Source organism: Lytechinus pictus, chromosome 12 (assembly GCF_037042905.1).
Source record: "Lytechinus pictus isolate F3 Inbred chromosome 12, Lp3.0, whole genome shotgun sequence".
Lineage (NCBI taxonomy): Eukaryota > Metazoa > Echinodermata > Echinoidea > Temnopleuroida > Toxopneustidae > Lytechinus > Lytechinus pictus.
Genome location: NC_087256.1, coordinates 5756928 through 5780501, shown reverse-complemented (window position 1 = coordinate 5780501; position 23574 = coordinate 5756928). Strand labels below are relative to the sequence as shown.

The 23574-nt window shown below is 34.9% G+C and overlaps 1 protein-coding gene across 1 annotated transcript in view; it reads right to left on the bottom strand.

Moving 5' to 3' along the window:
- The window catches only part of LOC129273237 (inositol polyphosphate-5-phosphatase A-like), a 56360-nt gene extending 40219 nt beyond the window's left edge, over positions 1–16141 (bottom strand). The window contains exons 1-4 of the mRNA XM_064107848.1: positions 16011–16141; positions 11291–11940; positions 7238–7279; positions 6204–6304 (exon numbers count right to left, since the gene is read on the bottom strand). Of these exons, the coding sequence (XP_063963918.1) occupies positions 6204–6304; positions 7238–7279; positions 11291–11356 (209 nt within the window). The 5' untranslated portion in view covers positions 11357–11940; positions 16011–16141. The remainder of the gene's footprint in view (positions 1–6203; positions 6305–7237; positions 7280–11290; positions 11941–16010) is intronic.
- Between the last annotated feature and the right edge of the window lie 7433 nt (positions 16142–23574).

Below are 23574 nucleotides of genomic sequence, written 5' to 3'. Positions count from 1 at the left end.
ATGTATGTTATGGATGTATTCAAAGTACTATTTTAATCATATTTAATATGCCACTGGAAATTAATCACTATGACAAGTTCACCACTAAAGGGCAAATTTCAGCATTGCAACAAGAATATCCTGTATACTACCAAAATAAACTAGTTTGTGACCATGGCAACAGTGTCCATCACAAACTAATTTCTCGCGTTGCCAGCCTGCAGCCGGTGGCTACCAAAACACGCCAACAAGAACTTCCTATTTTGCTCACCTGGGACTGCAATCGGACACTATCAATATCAACTGCACCAATATGACTATGACCTCTTGAACACATTTCACCAAGGATGTCAAATTAAATACATGTTACACTATACAGTATTCAACAATCACAATCCCTTTCATACATTGACATGATAATACTTAGTACAAAACCAATTTTGTTTTTAAAAAAACATGCTGATATGTTTAATAACCAATTTTGAAAAAGAATAAGTTCTTACTGCTTTCAGTTGATGAACAAATTATGTAAGATTTGTGATTGGTTCGATGCAAACAAACTCATTGTCAATTATGACAAAACAAGTGTTATGTATTTTCGAAAACCTTATTTATCCCACAATGTATCTTTCGACTTCAATGTTAAAATTAGAAATATAACTTTAAAATTAGTAAATTCCGTAAAATTCTTAGGATTTGTATGACAAATTGTCTTACAATGAACGCCGCTTTTTTTGTTAGTAATAAAATGTAAAAAAAAAAATAGGTATATTAGCTAAATTACGTAATAATCTTACAGAAAAACATTTGCTTATGCTCTACAATTCAATTCTTTATTGCTTCCTTATATAGACTATTATGGCAATATCACTTGGGCAAGTTGTGGCACTACAAAACTAAACCCCATACACATACTCCAAAAAAAGGCTTTACGTATTTGTTCCAACTCCCACTACCTACATGTAGCTCCGTCACGCCCTTTATTTTTTAGATTAAACACCTTGACAGTTTTTGATATTCATAAAATTCAAATTGCAATTCTAATGTACTATGTAAATCACAACTTAGCACCCCTTAATATGATTAATCTATTAAATATAATAAAGACTACCATCAATACAATACCCATTCCCACTCTAAATTCCATTATCCTGTAGCATTCAATCAATCAACCCTTTATTCATTTAAATCCACTGGTCCTCGAATATGGAATTTCCTCCCTTCCAATGTAATTTCTAGCACAAATGTTACTGCATTTAAAACAAAACTCAAAAGTTCACTTTTAATTATGTATGCCAATTAATCAGATAATTCATTTCCACACCCTTTTCATGACCCCCCCCCCCTCCTCTCCCCTGTAGGTTTACCGTCTTATTTTCTTACATGTATGTATTGTTTGTGTTTATTATTGTTACCTTTTCACTTTTATGTAGCTATGTTCCTCCTAAAAGGTTTATTCATTCAACTCAAACCAAGTAGATCTCAACAAATCTCTATTAAATTCAAGATTTATTTAAAATGAATCATGTGAAATGGTTGAGCAGGATTCGTTCAAGATGGTGAGATTGGGGGCTAAAAAAACATATTTCAAAAACTTTAAAAAAATTAATTGAAATGAATTTAAGCTTACTTCAAATCAATCTGAGTTTTATTATAATTTGAATCAATCTCAGTTTAATCTAAATCAATCTGAGTTAACTTCAAATCAACTGCAACTCACAAATGACTCCTACAGTATGCAAGTGGATCTGCCGAGCAGGCATCAGTCAGAAGAGTGAGAATGGGGTATAAATTACCATTCATGATCCAATATAGCAAGAAAATTAACTTCTCCCAAGCCAAGGTGAGCTCTGATAATTGCACTTGTGAAATAAAAATGCCAAGGTTAGACCAGTCAATGGATTGTGATGAATTTTTCAAGGGAGCTACAAAAACTAAATTAAAATTGTGTCCCGGTGATGTGTACTGCACAAGGAAGCTTTTCACTATGACAGTGCTCAGGGAGTTCAATTCTTTTGGGGGAATGTGGGCAGGGGACCATGACAGAATGATCATTATATTCATAATCATGACTTTATACACAATACAACCATGATTGACCTACATGTACAATGTATATGGCTTAAAATATGTCAATAAGATTGGGGTGGGGAAGGATACCACCTTTATAACACAGCCTAATTTTCAAGACAGGGTTCCCCTTCATAAGGGAAGTTCGGGGCCTTTAATGTCAAGTTGATTTCAACTAAAATAGAACCATGGTTCCCAGAATTGCAAGAAAACCAAATGCCCTGATTTTTTCTGATATACCTCAAAATTCCATGAAAATTATTCAACTCATGTCCAGTTTTACATATTTTCCTGAACTTTCGCTGAAACAGCCAAAGCAGATCTATTAGAGTATTGCCTCATTATCTAGTCATACCCATGGTCTTAAATCCACTTGCTGTCTTCAACCTTGTTCTGCACCGTTTTGAAGCCAATCAAAATTTCCTGACTTTTCCCTGATTTTAGACATTGCGATCAAATTCTCTGACTTTTGCTGACTAGAAAAGAAGTAAAATAATATTTTTTTATTGAGAGCTATGGGAAAAACATAATTATAAAAGTTTGGCAAAAAATACATTAAATAACGATAACATGGATTTTTTTACATTTCAATTTGTGATGTCACTTTGCAACCAGCCACCCCCCCCCCCCCCTATGTGTCATGTGATAAAAAAATTCCATTCTCTTAGAAATTTGAAAATGTTTTTATCCTTCCATTTACAATGTGACATCACAGAATCAAAACTATTTTTAAAAATTCATGACTTCGTTTAAATTCTTTGGTGTATGTACTGTATTACCATCAAATCCTCTTCACTCGGTAAAATGCTTCTCTTTATTTATATGCAATCATCAATTTAATCAACTGGGTGGACTTCCTCCCCTTTAAGATGCAGACTAAATCATATTGTGCGCTTGCTGGCTCTATGAGCCATACATCATCTTCTGATGCGATTCAGAGGCACCTGCCTAGGAGATGAAACCCTCTGCATCCATAAAATTTTCAAGATGGAGATGATATTTACATTATTCATAAATTCTCTTGGCAAGGCTTTAGTGGAGAAGTATCAGGCCACACCATTGAGGAGCATGCATGCACACGGGCTGGTAAAAGGCAAGATAAGTGTCTCCATAGATTTATGACAACAAAAAGTTGATATGAATAATTATTCAGTATTGGCATTTCGAATTGTGAGGAGACAGAGGGAATGGCAATCATCAAAATGTTTTCCATTATTAAAGTAATATCATTATTTCTCTACCTGTATGCATTACAATGCAGTATGTAGTTCAATAGTGCTGGAACTACAGTGTAGGAAGACTTTATTCCTGATTCTACAACCATGGCAAGAAAACGGCCATGAATAAAATATACATACACAAGGAAATTCAAATTTTACAACACATAATGAGATGAGAAATGACTGACTCAAAAATGGGAATTCTTTTCCCCCAACAACTACTTTTATTTTCCAAGTAGTTTTACCCGATAAAATCTCTCCATTATTGCATCATGTTTTTTTTTTTATCAAAGTACATGTATGCATTGAGCTGTGTGGTATTGATACCATACACTGTCCATGTACATTTACTGTTGAACAAGCTACCTCTAATAGACATATTTTCAAACAATTATCACTTCCTTTGGAATAAATCCTTTAATCTTGTATAAAAAGACATTTTCATGTACATTTTTCTTAAAGTGTGAAATACACTTTCATATCATCTTTACTTTCGCATTTTATGGGTCCTACAAGCAGGGTTGTAATAAAAAACGTTTTTTATTAAAAAAACAAATAAAACGTTTTTTATTGTTTTAAAACGTTTTAAATCGTTTTTAAACGTTTTTTTTTCCAACGAATGATGCAATTTTCCGTAAATCAATTGAACTATACAGTCTGATTTAAGCTCTTGATGTTTTAAATACATTTTTGGAGTAAGTAAAGAGAAGACTACAATTTTTGTCACTGAATTTCCAACAGAAAAGTTAATATTTCCCCCAAAAATTACTAAATCATGAAAATTGAATGCCCCAAAAACCCCCACTAAGATTGCTATTTTATAAGTTTATTCCTCATACATGTACATATACATGTAGTCCCGGGGCATTTTGAGCCTTGTCAATCAAGGGGAGGGGGGGGGGCGAGAAGAAACTGCACAGTGGACGAAAATGACATACTGCAATCTATTGGGTTTCAAAGCTTAATTTCATTAAATCAAGAAATTCTTTATTTCATTTGAATAAATTATGCCAATTTTAGTTAAATCTAGCCCTTGAACTGCTTATTTTTTCATTGAGGAATTGAGATCAAATGCATATAAGAAAAAAATTAGTATAAAAATTTTTTTTTACTTTTTTGGTTTTTTTTTAACAGAAATTATTGGCAATAATTTTAATTTTAAAAAAGTACAAATAATGATATAATAAATCACGTTTTTGAGCAATTTGCGGTCTGAGGTGCACTTGTTGTGTAATATCATAAATGCATACTCATGCATGCATCCCAAAATAGTCTTTTGTTGAATGATATGACGTGACTGTCATGTTTATAGATTTATCATATAAATTTTTGAGGGGGCCATTAAGGTCCCCTGGGATTGTTATGGTTAAGGTTTGCTAGATGATTATCTTATACTGTTTAAAGTACTTTTCTTCATCTTTGCCAAGCGCAAAGTTTCACCTGCTTTCATGTGTACCTTAAGAGTACGATGTCAGTTTTACAGTCTATTAATTTTCGCCTTCCCGCACAAAGGCCGTAAGAGCGCTTTGCGCTTGCGCGTCGCCTTCCCGCACAAAGGTTGTTAGTGCACACTGCATGTCGCCTTCCTGCAGAAAGGCTGTTAGCGTGCAGTTAACAGTGCGCGCTAACGGCCTTCGTGTGGGAAGGCGATGCGCAGTCGCACTAATGGCCCTTATGCAGGAAGGCGGTGGTTTCTAAAATATTATTATGCTTGTGCAACACTTCCATTTCATTCAAGTTTGTATTTGAGCTTATTTTAAGTAGTGTTTCTTTCCCTGTCCAAAAAGTGAGCACAACACTCAGATATTTTTGTTGAAATGAGAATATTCTTAATATGGATTGATGTACATAATTGAACAGGTAGGAAAGGAACATGACAAAGCAATGGAGAAGGGGAGAATAAAGGGGGGAAGAGAAAGAGGAGAAAGAGTGGTGTTGAGAAAGAGTTTTATTTAGTTAGAATAAAATAGTACACCACTTCAGAAAAAAAAGTATGAAAAAAAACATTCATCTAAAATCACATCCATGCAAATTTATAACACACAAGTCTGTGCGGTGTTTTAAAACACGTTTTTTTTTAAAACGGGTGTTTTAAAACGCGTTTTAAAACATGTTTTAAAACACACTGTTTAAAACGTGCCAACCCTGCCTACAAGCAATTATAAATATTTCAGGTCAAACTTCCTGCTGGTAAACAGCAATGAGGGTGTTTAATTGATTACAATGGTATGTTATCTTGCATTTGAACATGTACACATATGTATGATACATGTGAGCGATAACAACTAGCAATCCAACGTTATCTCTTTCTCCCATCAGCCCGGAGCTTTAAAAGCCTCGGGTGGAAAATGCAATTACTGTCTCCAATCAAGCACCCTTAATCAATCTTTATTCAATTATCCTCCAACTAAAAAACTATACATTGATAACATCACTCTTCCCTGTATTTTGGAGATGTGGTTTGGACAAAATATCATGCGTTTATGTCTGCGTAAATGTACAGCATTTGGCCTTTATGTATTTCAGCAAAAATGAAATATCTCCGAGCTCCATTTTTTAATTTTTGTAGACCTTATTTGGCAACATAGTGAACCTACATCTAAATCAACGACCAATTAATTTATAACTGTAGTATTTGCTTTTTGCATGATGCCCATTTTTAGTATTTTTTCTTTTTTTGAATTGTCATTAAATAAAACACATAAACATGAAATCGAAATTGCTAGATTTTTAATACACCTGTATGTAGATTCAAAACATGTATTGATATTTGAGTTGCAATTTTCAAGTGGTTTCTGTGTTACATGTAGGTTATAAATGCAACATTGCTCATGATTTAGAAAGAGGATAGAGATTATAACATCTTGTTAGGTTTATGCTGCCATTTTTCCTGTTGATATATATATTTTTTTATCATTCATCTAGAATACTCACTGCAGAAAATTATCAACATGTTGCATGCTGGATTCATAGTTCTTTCCTCCGAGTTCTTGGCAATGAAGGGCAATAAACTTGGGCTCCAATCTTTTTATTGTCTACACAAATACAATATAAAAAATGAAAACATTTATTGCCTTGATTGTGAACAGCAATTGAACAGAGCTTAAAATGAAAAGAGATAATGGACAATTAGAAAAAGCATAGCTGAATCACGAATGCACCAAAGAAATATTTTTATTCCGAAGTGAAGATTCCAAATTCTAAAGTCAATGAAATAATGACGATAGATCAGAGATAAACAAATTAATCATCAGACTATCAGTAGCTAGAAATAGAATATTACAAGCAATAAAAAGGACAATATAATATCAATCAACCTTTGTTCTTGGAAGCTTATATCAAAATAAATACTTGTTCTGTTTACTTTGTAATGCCTGTCTTGTATTTGTTTGGAAATAAGATAAGCTTTCTATTAAAATACAATCTAATACAAATAACAAGTTTTGTTGAGATTTCAATTCTAAATGAGAGGTTTATACATGTATTTCCTGAATCACAAAATTCTTATAAAAAATTATCAAAACAAAATACCCTAAAAGGATGTAGACTTCCATCTTCATCAGCCACATGGTTTTCGATCTTATTCCTTTATTTTCTGATCCAGCACATCGGATGCACAAATACCATTTTTAAAACAGACACAATGAGCTAAAGATTTTTGTAGATTTCATTTGGATTTAATTATTGAATAATTTACACGTTTTCATGACATGCAGTAAATTATACTGCCTTCACAATAGTATAAAGATATCAATAAATACATTTTTATGTATCAAGCTCACTAATACAATGTGCATGTATTTTCCAATATGAAAGATAACATCTGGGAAATTGTTTGTCTCTCGACTTATTTCTACCTATAACAACAGTTTTATTTAGGTTAAAGAGGAAATTAAACTTGGGAAAGCAGGGGGGAAACCCATAATTCCCTGGGAAATATATGACAAATTGATAACAATTAAACTTACCTCATATATTTTGTCTAACCAGACTGACATCATGTGTACAGGCTATTTAGAGGATTGAAATCAAAGGAAAGAGAAAATGAAAATAATTGATAAAGTGCATTCACAGAAAAAATGAGGAAGTTTCAAACTATTTTTCTCAGAATACATGTCAAAAGAAGAGTAATTATTGGCATTGTAATTTTATTTGGGATGAGAAAACAGTGATACAGCGTGTTCACGAAACGCCTAATATAAATGCTCCAATAAATCAATAACAAAAAGTAAAATAAGTAAACAATCTTTGTTTATCTAACAAAGTAATGAAAATCAACAAACAGTACGTAACAATATAGAAAATGAACTTTTTACAGATCTATGCCATTTTCTAGGAATAACTGGACAATTCAGTATAACTTCCTTGAACTCTGTTATCAACATCAATGTACACCTTATTGGTACTTTGAAATCTACTGTTTATTTTCGTGTACATGTAGTTCAATTTTTTACTTTCAAAGTTTCATCTTTCAGGTGTTGTTTACAACACAGTGGAAGCTTTTGGTTTTGTTTTGATCAAATAATCAAAAAAAGTTTTTCAAGGAATAAAAGAAAGTGAGTGTATCATCATGGCAATGTAATGCACAACAGAACTTAGAAATCTGAAAGTCTGAGTATTATGCAGAGCTGGGAGAAATCATCATTTTTTAAACAATTTCAGTGGTTCCAAATTGTACAATAGGAGCATTGTCATTATCATACATGTATGTACATCTCACAACCAGAAACTGATTTGGGGATGTTATGGGAATCAATTCAAAATCATTCAATTATATACATTATATTTGTATTGTACATGTATGTATGTGCATTTCTAGAGGATGGATCCCCAGACTACAACAGATTAACAAACAGTATGATATAGAAATTACTTTCATTTTCATGAATTCTGTAGTGTACGGCCTACATGTACATTGTTTCAAGTACCATGATGAAATTTGTTTGGTTACCAATTGAATTATATTTCTAAAAAGAAATCTTTCAGTGTGGGCCTAAATGTACAGTATGTAGCCTGTATGGTCTTCATTAGTACTGTAAAACACATTTATGGTTTTGAATGCATAGTGTTGTTAAAGAAATATTTTCTTCACATTAGAGTGGAAAAAATTACTCAGATATTTTTAACATTAGTCATATTATTATTTTAGGCAATGGATGACAATAGATGATCAAGTACACTTTTGTAAACTCACATTTTCTTTTCATGGAACATACTAGTAATATCAGACATCCACACCTTTTCAACTTTGATATTTAAACAATTATCAAAGATCCTGATTTGGAGTTCACAGTAGTATTCTTAGTTCTTGATTAAAGAGATGACCTTTTAAAAAGTTATATGCAGGAAAGTTGAATCAAACAGCAGTCTACTAAGAATAGACACTTCCCTATATGCTTTACACTACAGAAATTTTCCTTAACCCCGGGAAATACATGTAGGTGGGGCTACATGTAATACAGGGGGGGGCATTAGCCCCACCAATATCCTGGGGCTAAGCTTTGCTCACTTCGGTTTCACGCTACGTTTTACCAAAGTGGGCTAGAACGGTAAACGGTACTATCTGGCCCTGCTAAAAAGCAGGGTTAGCCAGCTTATTGCAGTGCTAAGAACTGCAGTGTGAAACCTAACCAGGCTAAAGAAAAGTGGGGCTAAGCATCAACCAATCACAGAGGTTGAAATTGTACATTAATAATGTGCTGTGTGGCAAAATCATCAATATTAATGAGCTGCGCGATAGTCTGGCATTAACCCTGGCTATTGAAGCAAATACATGTGTAGTATGGGGTTAAGAAAGACAGTCTGAAACAAAACAAAAATATGTGGTTAAAGATAGTATGGGGTTAAGGAAATGCAGTGTGAAAAGCGCAATAGTGTATGGTACTACATGTAACAGTCCCAAAATTGAAAAGTGAAAGTTCACCCAAAAAAAAGTTAAACAAATAGACACAAATCAGACAAGCAGACTAGCATACATAAAATGTAAATACATGTACAATGCTCATTGAATTTTTTTTTTTAATATGAAAGTTAAAAAATTCAACACATTTTTATATTATTTACATTGTAAACTATTGAGGGAGCAAATGACACTGCACACTTACATTTATTTCATCTGATTTTTTAGATCCATCTACATACATGTAAACTACAGATTTGATGAAAAAGAGCATCTTCACGTAACACTGAGTGAACTTTATTAACAAATTGATGATTTTACATATTTTAAACATTATTGGAGTAAAAGTGATTAATAATTGATGTTTCATTTTTAGGTACGTAAAAACTATGAAGACACATTTATTGTGCATTCGATATTGCCACCCATAATGTGGAATAGTTTCTGTGTGATATAAAATGTATATTGAAAACTTTCTTACATTTTACATCAAATCTCTATAGGCCGAGTACAGTCTACAGGCTACAACCTACAGGGTTTATTTTCTGTATTTGTTTAAAAATGCATATCAATTGTTTGTGGGGTGGATTTGACCTATTAAGCTGTGACTTAATTTGCACTTCATTTGCATGCATCCACTGTACATGTTCATGTAAGACTAAAATAACATTATCACAGTTTCTCAACAAACATTTTCATACTACGTATTAATCTTCTTTGCTCAAGCTGCATTTTATCAATTTTGTTTTACATGTAAACTACTGTACATGTACATGCAGCCATCAAGTACACTTCGAATTATAGGCTCAGTCATTCATCAAACTTTTCATCAAAACAAATTAAAGAATGCTTTCTTATAAAATGGAACCTACAATGATCAGAGTTTGCGGTACATACATGTACATGTACAGTACAGTACACCAATTTTCATTTAGTTTCGATACAAACATCATGCCTACATGGCATTAATTTATAAAACTGAAAAGGGCAGTTCAAAAAGGTCCATGCTGTGACTCAAACTTCATAATCAACTTACTTTAACAATCAAGTTACATAATACCAAACTTCTTTGAGGAAACCCTTTCAAAGAAAGGGATAACAGAAAGGGGGCATGAATCCTATTGAGGATATTCAACAGATTGTTCTGATTTCTCTCAAAGGGCTCACAAGGATTTTTCCCTGTATGGAGTACAATGGATTGTGTTTTGATTCACTCAGAAAAAGCTACCAGTTACAATCTTACATACAATGTAGAAATGTGCGCTGTGAACTACAAATAACTGTAATGTACAGTAATGCAATAAAACTAGGCCTACACATAAATGTACATGATACAATATATGTTCCTATTTCCCAGGCTGTTTTTAGTAAATACCCTAATATTTTGCAAGACAGCAGCAAAACACATCAAGCTGAACTTTTTACATATATATGTATCAACAGAAAGCCAATTAAGTTTATCAAGTTCACTGTACCGGGTATTCAAACACATTAGAAGATAAAAGTTGTAAACTTGTGTAAGGTGGTAGTATATGAGCGTGTACATGTACATTGTAAATGTATAAAATGCATTTACTAGTACATGTTTTGTTATAGACCTATATAGTCATTTGGTTGCCCGACACAGAGGTAAATCAATAGGACCATGTACCAGCAAAAAAAATGCATCACCTAATTATCATCAGGACTACATGTAGCTTCAATCTGATAGACAGACAATTGAAGGTTGAAATTGGTGAATGACTTTCTAGAGTCAACTATAGGCCTACCACTTAATTAAAATCTCCACCCCCAACAATGACAGCATAATTTCACAGCAAATCCAATATCAAAGTTACTGTGTATTGTGTAGGCCCTACATGTGTATGCAGAGCTTGTAAGATAAAGCCAAACAGTTCATATTGAATTTGTTATCAAATAGTATGTCAGTTTTTTTAATACCTCACTGCTTTTAATGAACACTGCCCTAATAAACAGACCAAATAACTTTGATAATTTAGCAAGGATTTGTCTACTTGGTCTGAGTTTACCTTGCTGTGGGACAAATACACAATGAAATATTTATGAATCAGAATTTCACACTCAGAGCTCATTTTTTGTTACTATTTATAATATTGCTTACCTCTTCAAATATTGAGCCCACATTAGCTGTAATGAGCAGAACTCCTGGCTCCATTTCCATCTCCATGACGAGAAAATCAATTGTCCAGGATTTGCTTAAACTATACTGCGTTAGAGTTCCTCCGACTGATGTGAGGGCTTGATGTCTCTTTACAAAATATCTCAACAGCCTTTTTACTTCTTGCTCAATCACTTTCCAGGCAGCATTTCAATTTAACAACAAATGCTTTAATGAAGATGCAGTATGACTTCTATATCAGGAATCTCATAATGCTAGAAGTCGATTTCAAATATTTTTTAGTTTCAATCGTGCAAGGCAAATCATTAGTTGTGATAAATTCTTCAGACCAGCCTGTCTGCTTTCCTCATTATAGGCTACTGAGGCTGAAGCACTGACGAACTGAACAGCACTTTTATGTGACCAAAACAGGAGGGAAGGAACCCCCACAAAATACAACTATACGGCTTCCTTCCTGTACGACTCCCTGCTTCCTCCACCAAGTTTGCCAGTGAATGATCCTTTTCGATTGGATATTTCTGAAGTTTTGTTCCTGATTAGAACTTGAATGTCCTTCAAATTGGAGTAGATAAAATGACACAGCTCCTGATCTTTGCCTCTCACCACCGGTACTGAATAGTTCAGGTCGAGTGCTGTATGAAAATAGCAAACGGAGAACAAATGATGCAAAACAGTTTAAGGTCAATGTACAACTATACCAGACAAACTAAGAGCTTGCGTACTTTCAGCATTTTGTTCCTCCAAAGTTTGAATACACAGTCTCTATCACACATGTTGTAAGAATTCAAAGGACAAATAAGATTTCTAAAACTAAAAGTAAAATGTCTTTATATGGTTATTATTATTACACATAAATCACAAGAAAAAAAATTAGCAAAAATTTAATAATCATGTTCATTACTTTGCATCTCCATTAATTTCAGAAAATAGTACCAAACATAGTTGACAAAAGACTTGATGTACATGTATGGCTGATGATTAATTAATGTAATGGAGCAGTTGTATTAACCAGGGTCAGGATAGATTCTGGTAAACTTTTCCCTAATTGCGGAGTTCTGATGAAACAAGTTACATAATAAGTAGCATAATAATTCATGATAATAAATTCTATTGAAAATGTTTGGTATTCTATTTATTTCAGCTTTATCACAATATTGACATTCAAATTAAAATGTTACATGAATGAAATCAAACTATGATAGCTTGATTTTTTTTTTCATTGTCCAGATTTATCGGTGTCATCTTCAGATAATGGTGGTTGCCTATATTTGAAGCACACTTTTTTTTGCAGCAGGGCAGCAAGTGCAAGGGATTAGGGATCTCTGTCAACTGATCTGTATACAGTATTACTCTGGATGGATTTCTCTTTATGTATATACACACAATGGCCCGAATTCTCAAAGGTGGTTTTGAAAACCCACAGTTGAGTCCATGGTTTATGCAGATTTCCTGTATAAATTACGCTTAATTTAGTGCGTATCAGGCGCGTGTATAAAAATTGTCAAATCCTGATGCTTGCTTTGGTCACAGTGCGCCAAATTGATGCCTGTTGCCATGGTTATCCACGCTATTTTATTCATGAGTCCACTCTTCAAACAGTGGACTCATGAATAAAATAGCGTATCTAACCATGGTAACAGGCGTCAATTTGGCGCATTGTGACAAAAGCGCGCATCAGCATTGGTCATGTTTTATACACGCGCCTGATACGTGCTAAATTAAGCGTAATTTATACAGGAAATCTGCATAAACCATGGACTCAACCGTGGGTTTTCAAAACCACCTTTGTGAATTCGGGCCAATGACTAACGCCCTCTGCAGTGACAAACAGTGCATGATATGGCGACTTCTTTTGTAAGAAACATTGCACAGAACCGTAATTTGGATAGGAAAGTGAGCTACATGTAATCCTTCCAATTTCTTTATGGTCTGGAAACCAATTTTGTTATTTACTTACAATTCCAAGTGTTGGGGACAAAAATTCCAGGATTAATTAATTTCACTGTTTCACAAGTCTGTTGACTGGATTCCAACTGGGGCAACACTGGAAGATTACTGACGCAACAAATTCTGACATGACTAGAGCAATTCTTGCAGTTCCTAAACAAAGACTTTGGTCTTGCATTTTTCGAATCATTTTGTCAAAACATGCGACACACACTTTTTTATCAGTTTAATTTTAAAATGCGATTGATACAAACAAGTGCCAGCTTTGAAGGTCAGGTTTCAAATGTATCTTTACTCTCTATCGGCGTCTATGAGACTAGAATCTATGTGTGTCAAGACTAATTTGTTAGTTGAAAATGAACCAAACAATAAAAAGACGAACTTGACTTAATTTAATATTCACTTGGTCTAGCAGACTGAATGGCAGCTGGATGTATGACAAATTTAGCTGTCATTGTATTTGAAGTGAAAATAAGACAATTAACTGTTAGTGCTAGAACCTAAAAAAAAAATCATAACCTAGGTCCGACTCCTAGCTAAAAAATAGACCTGGTTATGATACATTACATGTACATGTAGATCTAGATCCTACTTAGTATGGGTAATATGTCCCTCACAGCTGTGTGTGCATGATGGCTAGGAGTCTATCTTTGTAAAGATTTTTACTTGCACTTTTTCTGGGCACTTGACAAGCACAACAGTATGTTACTAGTGGATTGCATTACCGAACGCTTTTCATGAATTAAATATCAGTTATCACACACATTATTCTCATAAAATTCAACCAAACTTTCACCATAAATACACAAAAATGACAAATACAGGTCTACAAAATTATGCTTACAAAAATTTTGCAAAAATCGTTTTTCTTTTTAACCATATCAGCTTCCAATCGGGCCCCTCTTCTCATGTAAAATATTTTGGCCACTTGAAAAAGGCAATGTTTTGCAAAATTTATGGCAGTGAGTCCAAACTTCGCGCGTGTCCATACTTCGCGGACGGTCATTATCTAAAAAACTAGCCAAAATCCTTAAAATCTGACATCATCAACGTGAAAAGCGACCTAAAATTATCCTTTGGTGTAAGTTTCTTTCAGATGAGTTCAGTATTCATGAAAATATTGACAAAAGATCGGCAAATTTGTCACCGTTAGCGCCCGTTTTGAAGAAATCTGATATTCTCAACAAGCATCACGATATCACCATTTTGCAAGCAGAAATCATCAAAAATGTGAGTTAAATGTGGTACTAACCAATTCTATAGCATTTTGCCGTCAATTTGATATAAATATTTCACTTTTTGAGCTTGAGATTTTGTTTACATCTCCACAAAAACTTTGGTCCGCGAAGTTAGGTCACACTTTTTCTGAACAGTTTTCCAGCACAGCGCGCATTCGCCAATCGGAATAGAATTTTGAGATCGCGATACCGTTGAAACCTCTTGACCTACTTTACATTTTCGTCCATGATTTTATAGTTTACGATGTTGACGTGAACGTGGTAACTATTTCTTGAATTGGTTTTGTATAAATTATGAATATTTTGTGAACAAATTTAAGCCTGATGAATATTTTTGAAAAGTCCGCGAAGTTTGGACACCCCATCATACTGTATATTTTCAATGGGAAAACTTGAGAAGTCTTGATGAGCTATTTTAACCATAATTTATTATTTTTAGAATGTAATGACTATGAAAATGAATTTTTGACCATTTTCCATCATCTTTCTATTCAAGTTCCCTTTGGAAGGATGTTTTGTTGCAAAAGTTTTGAGTGTATGCACGTGTTTGGTAGGCCGATCAGTGTCCATGGTAACCATGTCCATGGTAACAGTATTACAATCACTCACCATACGATAATAATGCCAACAGTACAGTGTAGTCTGTACTTTACAAGAAGAGAAACCAAAAATTAAAAAAAATGTTTTGAAACAGACGATATGGGGTTTAGCTAAACACCACACTCCACAGTATCTCACTCTCAGCTACGCGCTACGTGGGCGTGGTGCGGCACACGGAATGCTAACGGGTACCATCGCCCTTAGACAGCTGGCAGCCGTCTGTTTCGAGGAGTTTTTTAACATTTTATTTTTTTTTAAATTTCTCCTCATAGACAGCTGGCAGCCGTCTGTTTCGAGGAGTTTTTTAACATTTTATTTTTTTTTAAATTTCTCCTCATACACAGACGGCTCGCTAGCGTGCAGCCACCATTAGGGGACTTGCAATGCAAAATCCCCCCATCGGGGCTCTTCAATTTTTGTCTTTAATGAGTAAAAATTTTGAAAATTCACGCGACCAAAATGCAAATTAATATTCCCTCTTGGCATCAATTGCCAAAAAACGGAGAAAAATCAAGTTAATAGGAACAAAAACAGTGACTTACCTCGGCTGTCGCGCAAATTCACTTCCCCGTTTTATCCGATCTTAAGTACATAAACATATGGCCATTGAGTCCCCTGTACAGATCGCGCTAGAACTTCGGTCTCTGTATTTGGTGAGTGAAGCCAACGGAGTTCAGCTGAACAACCAACATAACAGAGACCGAAGCTTTTGGTCTACATCGCCCTAAGCTCGGGGCTACAAACACCTCACTGCACCGTACCGGTACACGCAAGCACAAAAACTAGACTCTCTCGAAACGCTCTCTTGCAAACACATCCACATTTTCATTGGTACAAAACACACCTACCGGTATGCAGATTTTATTAACATGATAAATTGCAAACCGGGGGTACCGGTATTTGGTGGGTGAACTTACCCTTGGATTGGCACTCAATCGTAATGATTTGACATCCAGCAACCAACACCAGCTAACAAGTGATCTACGGATCATATCAACTGTGAGTATGACGTACACGTACGCACAGCTAGCAATCACGGAAATTCCGTGTAGACGGTATGTGCATGCATGCAATGCACGAACCATAGACAAATAAATACGGCACGAACGCATATGGTCTATGGAAGGCCGAATGGGACACAATCACTTATGTACATCATACACAGATCAGAGGACACAATATTTTGTGCGTTAGCATTGAGCATTCGATCTGTTCATTGCAATTTTCTTAAAGAAATCATTGGATCCAAGCCAGAGATAAATTATTATATTTCTATGATCCATGGGTGTCGATTTGTGTTGTGAATCTATTGTTCAAGGGGGGGGGGGGTGATCTATCGTTTCATCCCCAGTATGACGTCACGGATCGACACCAACCACCCGAATTTTGGATTTGAACAGTATCACGAACACCCTTCTCAAGTAGTATTTTTACAAAAAACTACCTCGGTAAATTACCTCACTTGCCTAATTATAGCTGACTTAAAAGGGACCATACATTCAGGGGCGGATCTAGCCTTTTTCACGTAGGGGGTTTGACCGAGAAATTTGAAAAGCAAAAATGGGTGGGGGTTCACTACTTACCAGATGAAGCTTGGTACCGAGAAAAAAAAATACAAGCAAAAAAAAGGTTAACTATAAAATGAAGGTAATTTAGGGTTGGCTCCAAAATGAAGGTCGTTGTTTTTTTTTTTCACTTGGCAGCCCATGCAGAGGGAGGGTCAAACCCCTAAACCCCCTTCCTCTGCGTAGATCCGCCTATTAACAATAGAGGGACAGTACGACAATACGCCAGACAGTGGCCTGTATTAGGGCCTACCCCGGAGGGGCCACTTCCATTGACGAGTGGATACCATGCACGACCATGGGGTCTTGAAAAGCACCCTAAACACGTATTTTCCATATTCTGAAAATGCACCCCTTAACAAGTATTGGCGTGTGAAACCCTACCCTTAACAAGTATTGGAAACAAATACTATTGGAAAGTATTTCCAGAATTGAGCCCCTAAACAAGTACAGCGATGTATTTTCCATATTCTGAAAATGCACCCCTTAACAAGTATTAAAAACAAAACGATACTCTGGGCAAGTATTCCCTGAAATGAACCCCTAAACAAGTACAGCGATATTTTATTGTTGTGTCACGGGTCCGTCGGTCGTCGGTTTTACCTTTAGACACCATTATTTTGGTTTACTACGGCCTCACCTTCCACACCTCGCGCAAATCGGACTCTAAACACGTAGTGTTGGGGCAAAAAGGACATCATTTATAAAACATTTTGATTTTGTTTTATCATCCCCGCATATTTGACCCTAAACACGTATATTTTCCCGAGCGAAATAGATACCCTTTTTTCAATATTTTTGTGTTTTTGACACCCTTATCACGTTACGTACGTAACGTGCCCTATCCTGAAAAAGACATCCTTTTTACGTGTTTTTTTGGTCGCGCATGGTATCCACTCGTCAATGTAAGTGGCCCCCCCGGGGGGCCTACTTATAGAGAAGAAGAAGAAGAGTGGGCGGGGTACATTTTGACTGGGTGATATGTATGTTTCCATCAACAAATTTATCTCTTTTTTTGGTACCCCGACGGGTGCAACACAATAAAGGACGTTCCTCTCCCTCTCTCGTTTCATTTCATCCGCCGTTCGGAGATCGGTGAAGGGGTGCTTGTGTGCAGTTAACTGCGATGACAGAGCAAAAAGGCCCAATTGATTTTGTTTTATTCACCCCTTAAATTTAGCATTTTGACCTTGGCCCATTAACATGTAATGCACCAAAATGAGGGCATTCCAGTAAAAGGGTGCATGTGTACGAGGGATCTAGCGTCCAACATGAAATAGTTCCTTCAAAAATCATATTTTAAAGGACAAGTCCACCCCAACAAAAAATTGATTTGAATAAAAAGAGAAAAATCCAACAAACATAACACTGAAAATTTCATCAAAATCGGATGTAAAATAAGAAAGTTATGACATTTTCAAATTTCGCCTAATTACACATAACAGTTATATGCACATCCTGGTTGGTATGCAAATGAGGAGACTGATGACGTCATCCACTCACTGTTTCTTTTGTATTTTATTATATGAAATATGAAATATTCGAATTTTCTCCTCATTGTCAAGTGAAACAGTGATTAATTCCTCCCTGAACATGTGGAATTAGCATTGTTTAATACCGTATGATTTAGTTGAGTCGGTCCCTGTGGTAAAATCTGTAAAAAATGAAATATTTTATAATTCAAACAATAAAAAACAAAAGAAATAGTGAGTGATGGACATCATCGATTGACTCATTTGCATGTCACTGAGTTGTGCATATCACTGTTTTGTGAAAAATAAGCGAAACTTTAAAATGCCATAACTTTCTTATTTTACGTCCGATTTTAATGAAATTTTCAGTGTTATGCTAGTTTGATTTTTCTCTATTTATTCAAATAAACATTTTGCTGGGGTGGACTTGACCTTTAACAAAATAGGCACCTGACCCGTGGGTTGTGGGGTGCTAGGGATCGAGTGAGGGGAGAGGTTTGACGAAACCACGTTGTGGGGGGTGCTCGTTATTTTTATTTTTTAAGGAAAACCACGTTCCTACGGGAGTGAAAACCCACTCCCCATCTATTTTTTTCTTGCCATTTTTGGAGGGCCGATTCGGGAGTGAAGATTTATTTTTTCCCCCCTTCTACAGCACGTACCAGCCATTTTTAGAAAATCTTTTTGATTCCGGCCTGATGCGCATGAGTTCCATTGATAAAGGGAGCAGACACGTCCCGATGGAGCAAACAAAAATTGTCCCACAGTAAAACCCCCCAAAAAAGGAGGAAAATAGGGAGGAGAAAGAAAGGAAAAGAAAAGAGACAGATAATGGAAAGGAAGGAAGAGAGAGAGAGTGAGGGAGAGAGAAAAAGAGGGACAGGGGACAAAAATAAGAACTTGGGGAAAATAAGATAGAAAAATGGCCAAACAATAATGTAGTAGGGGGAGGACATTGATGAAGGGAGGAAGGGAGGGGGAAAGAAATAGAAGCAAAAGAAATTAAACGGAAATGGGGAAGAAAACGAGATAAAAGAAGTTAGAAAGGACAGTATCTGTCCTTAGCGTCTATTAGGTTGATAAAGGGCAGGACTCTTTGAGCCTCTAAAATATATTTAGAATTTGTATTTCTTTTAATTTTTTCACTTTTTCCCTCAAAAGAAAATAAAAAGAAGGGAAAAGGGGAAGTAAGAGCGCGAAAGAGCTTTGTCTGCATGCGGATATAGGGGGCGAGGGAGCCTTGCCCCCTTCCCTCTCTCGCAGCAATAAAAATACCGTTTCGACTGTTTATTTAAAAACAGGGTAGTCCTTTCAGTGCTCAAATGCATGCTTTATATAAAGAGCCCTGTAGACATAGAATGATTTACAAAATGAATGGATTACAATTATAATTATGAAGCACAAAATACAATACACTAACAGAATTACCTATCATATCAGTGCTATCACATTAAATGAACTGAAACAAATTAAAAACCTAGATTAAAATCCAAAGACAATTTAAAAGAGAATGAATAGGCCTAATATTCCTAAAAAAAATTATAGATGTTTATTTTTCACGATTATAAAAACAGATCAGTAGGCATACAATATATCATATAATTTAGCTCGCGCTTCGTGTTCGCATGATGTTTACCGATAGCCTATATACACTTATCATCGTTATTAGCTCAAATGCTGCTTGAAATAGCCCCTTTGAATCCAACCCAAATAAAAACTTGTTTTTATAAGGAAAAGAGAAATCAGACAAGTTGATAGGTGAAAGTTTGAACAATATTGGACAAACAACAAGAAAGTTATGAATTTTTAAAAGTTGTAAATATTGGTAATCTCTATACCCATGGAGACTTCAAATTGGCCGCATATGGGATGTCATAGTGATGTAAGGCAAGGACTACTCTTCCATGTACTCCAATACATAATATGGCTAAAATGTCATTTTCCCCAAAAGTTTTATTTCAAATTATATTTTTCTTTTATGAGGACATAAAACAATATATATACTACCTGGGTTATATTTAGATTACTGCCCCAGGGGAATAGGTACGTATTATAGGAGAAAAACACAAATCCCTGATAATAAAGTACATGGCCTATGGGAAAGTTGTCCTTACCCCTTGTCATAATTTACTTACCCAGTTGCCAATTTGAAATCTACATAGTATTATTGATCTCAGTTTTAAAGCAGCTATAACTTTCTTTTTGCTTGTCCGATTTCTTTCAAACTTTCACCATGCTGTTTAATTTATTTTTCTCCTTCCCAACACAACATTTTATGGCCAAGGCTGGATTCCCCTTTAAGTGCAGTACTAAAAAAAGGAGCTTTAGTCCTTCGCGCTCTCATTATTTGTATTATATCGATTCTCTTCACGAATTCTATCCAGGCTAATCAAAATAATCATAAACTTGCGCATGTTCAGGATGGCAAGATAGCCTACAGCCAGAATGAAGTTTTTTATTATTGAATCAGGGCACTAACATGAACGAAAATATATGGATGAGTACATTAAGCTTAAAAATGAAGGGCAAACCATAAATGAATCACACGTTAATTCAAATCGATATACAGTATATTAAAGGTCAAGTCCACCCCAGGAAAATGTGACTTGAATAAATAGAGAAAAATCAAACTAGCATAGTGCTGAAAATTTCATCAAAATCGGATGTAAAATAAGAAAGTTATGACATTTTAAAGTTGCGCTTATTTTTCACAAAACAGTGATATGCACAACTATAGGTGAGTCAGTCGATGATGTCCATCACTCATTATTTCTTTTGTTTTTTATTGTTTGAATTAAACAATATTTCATTTTTTATAGATTTGACAATAACGACCAACTTGACTGAACCACATAGTATAAGTTTTCCCGTCCAATTTCGTCAAAATTTCAACCGATTTAATGATGTAATAATTCAATTTGCAACTAATTTGAATGACTTATGAGATCAGCATCTAAATATCAAAATACTTAATTCAATTTAATTCTATTGGCACGCGATTTCATGATTATCTCATTGAAACATGTATAAAGCACGATCAAATGAAAATATAGCTGAAGAAGTGTTTTCAAATTCGCACCGGTATACCTTCCTTGCGAACGTTTAGGAATTCAAAATCATTAATATGAAATCACTTATAGGATATGAACAGTGTTTTTCGTTTTTTTTTTTTTTTTTTTTTTTTTTTTTTTTTTTGTAAAATAACCATTGCTGGTCTTCTTTATTCATTAAACAAAATATATGAACAGTGTTTTTCGTTGTTGTTTACTTCTTTTGAATAATTATGAAAATGGGTTTTACTTCTAAATTGGATGTTTACAATTTTACTGAAATGTATCATCCATCTGACAAACCATCATCGGGACCACAACTCGTTTTTGTTCCACTTTCAATACCATGTTTCTTATCCCTACCCCAAAACGATATAAATTACAATTATGTAAAATAAGAAAGAACAATATGATGAAAAGAAAATACCTGCCATTTTACTCACTGGCGGATCCAGGGGGGAGGGGCACAAACGACTCATGCCCCTTTTTTTAGAGGCACAATTAATTTGTTTTCGTGGACGAAATACCCTTATTCTTTTATTAAAAACATTTTTTTTTTTGCTCGTCAAAGTCATCGGGAAAATGTGCCTCCCCTTTTGGGAAATCCTGGATCCGCCCCTGCACCCACTCATCAATATTTGCTCATCAAATTCCTCGGGAAAATGTGCCTCCCCTTTTGGGAAATCCTGGATCCGCCCCTGCACCCACTCATCAATCACTAAAACAATAAGCGTTTACAACCATATCCTATAAGTGTTACATGATTAAAGTCTTTATCAAACATAATGGAATAAAATTATTTTAACCGAAAAGGTCAGAAAAGATAGAAAGATAGGGTAAAGTTTGAAAAAAATATTGTATAACGTAATAAAAAAATGAACACAGAAACAAGCTATCTAAATTTGGACGTTTAAAGTGCAATTATGTGTGCCGATAAATTAAATTGAAAATGGCATCATAGGCGAAATTGAATGATCAGTTCATCGTCGCGAAATTAAATGAAACCTTTGGGCCATTAATTTGAACGAATTTCTCTCTAAAGGAATAATATAAAACGGAATTGAATGCAAAATAAATCAAAATGAACCATGTGTGCAGAGGGTGGACGAAATATTTCGAATTTGAACGTCCTTTCATTAATTTAAATGCAACTCTGATGAAATTCGACGGGAAAATCTATATCAAACAATGCTAATTCCACATGTTTGGAGAGGAATTAATAATTGTTTCACTTTACAATGAGGAGAAAATTAGAATATTTCATATAATAAAATACAAAAGAAATAGTGAGTGGATTACGTCATAAGTCTCCTCATTTGCATACAGACCAGGATGTGCATATAACTGTTTTGTGAAATTAAGCGAAACTTTAAAATGTCATAACTTTCTTATTTAACATCCGATTTTGATGAAATTTTCAGTGTTATGCTTGTTGGATTTTTCTCTTTTTATTCAAATCAACTTTTTATTGGGGTGGACTTGTCATTTAACTTTACCTCAGTAACTTAATAAAACAAATAGTAATGGAATCAATGCAATTGTTGGAATTAGGCCTGAAAATTAACTGGCACGACGTCTTTTCTTATCCTGTCAAGTACTGCTGTTAATTGCCCTCCTGGACATGCTCAAGGTATGTTGTGATGATGAGCCTGGTTGGATCATGGAGAATATCCCTGGTCAGGTTATGAATGATCAAAGGGGTTGACATGCTAGACAGTGTAAATCATACAAAAATTCTGCAACTTGGAATGGGCTGAAAAGCTCTGTTACTAAATAGGTTGTGCATTCTAAACCTCTGAAGCGAGGCAATGATTTTTTAAAATAAGAAGTTAGAACATGAAATGAGCTTTCTAGTTCTGCACATTTAATTGAGAATAATATTTTTTTTAAATTTATTTAGCTGTATAGGCTATCAGAGGGACATTTTTTGGGGGGAGGGGGGAGACGCGCTGTATAGATTTTGAAAAACAAAAATGTATATATTGCCAAACAATTAAAGTGAATAATTTTTCCTGGACTGCCCAGGATTTATGAAATAATTTATCGACCCAATCCCATGTCCACCATCTATACCCGTCCCATTCTGATCTTAAAGGAAAAATAAAATAAAATTGCGTCACCCCAAGAGCTGGAAACGATTTTCTAATAGTGCCAATTTTTAAGAAAAAAAAGTCAATATAAAAGGGTCTTCACTCCCGCGAAGATAATGGTGAATTTTGTCAAACCGCCCGATCCCCCCCCCCCCCCAAAAAAAAGGTATATGTGACTCGCTCAGTCGCTAAGGCTTATGTGTAAATAAAAATTTGATGTAGGCCTACATTTTTTAAGCCCAGAATAATCAGCAACATGCAGCTAGCTACCCAAGTTACCAGTGTATGCACCCCATGAAACAGA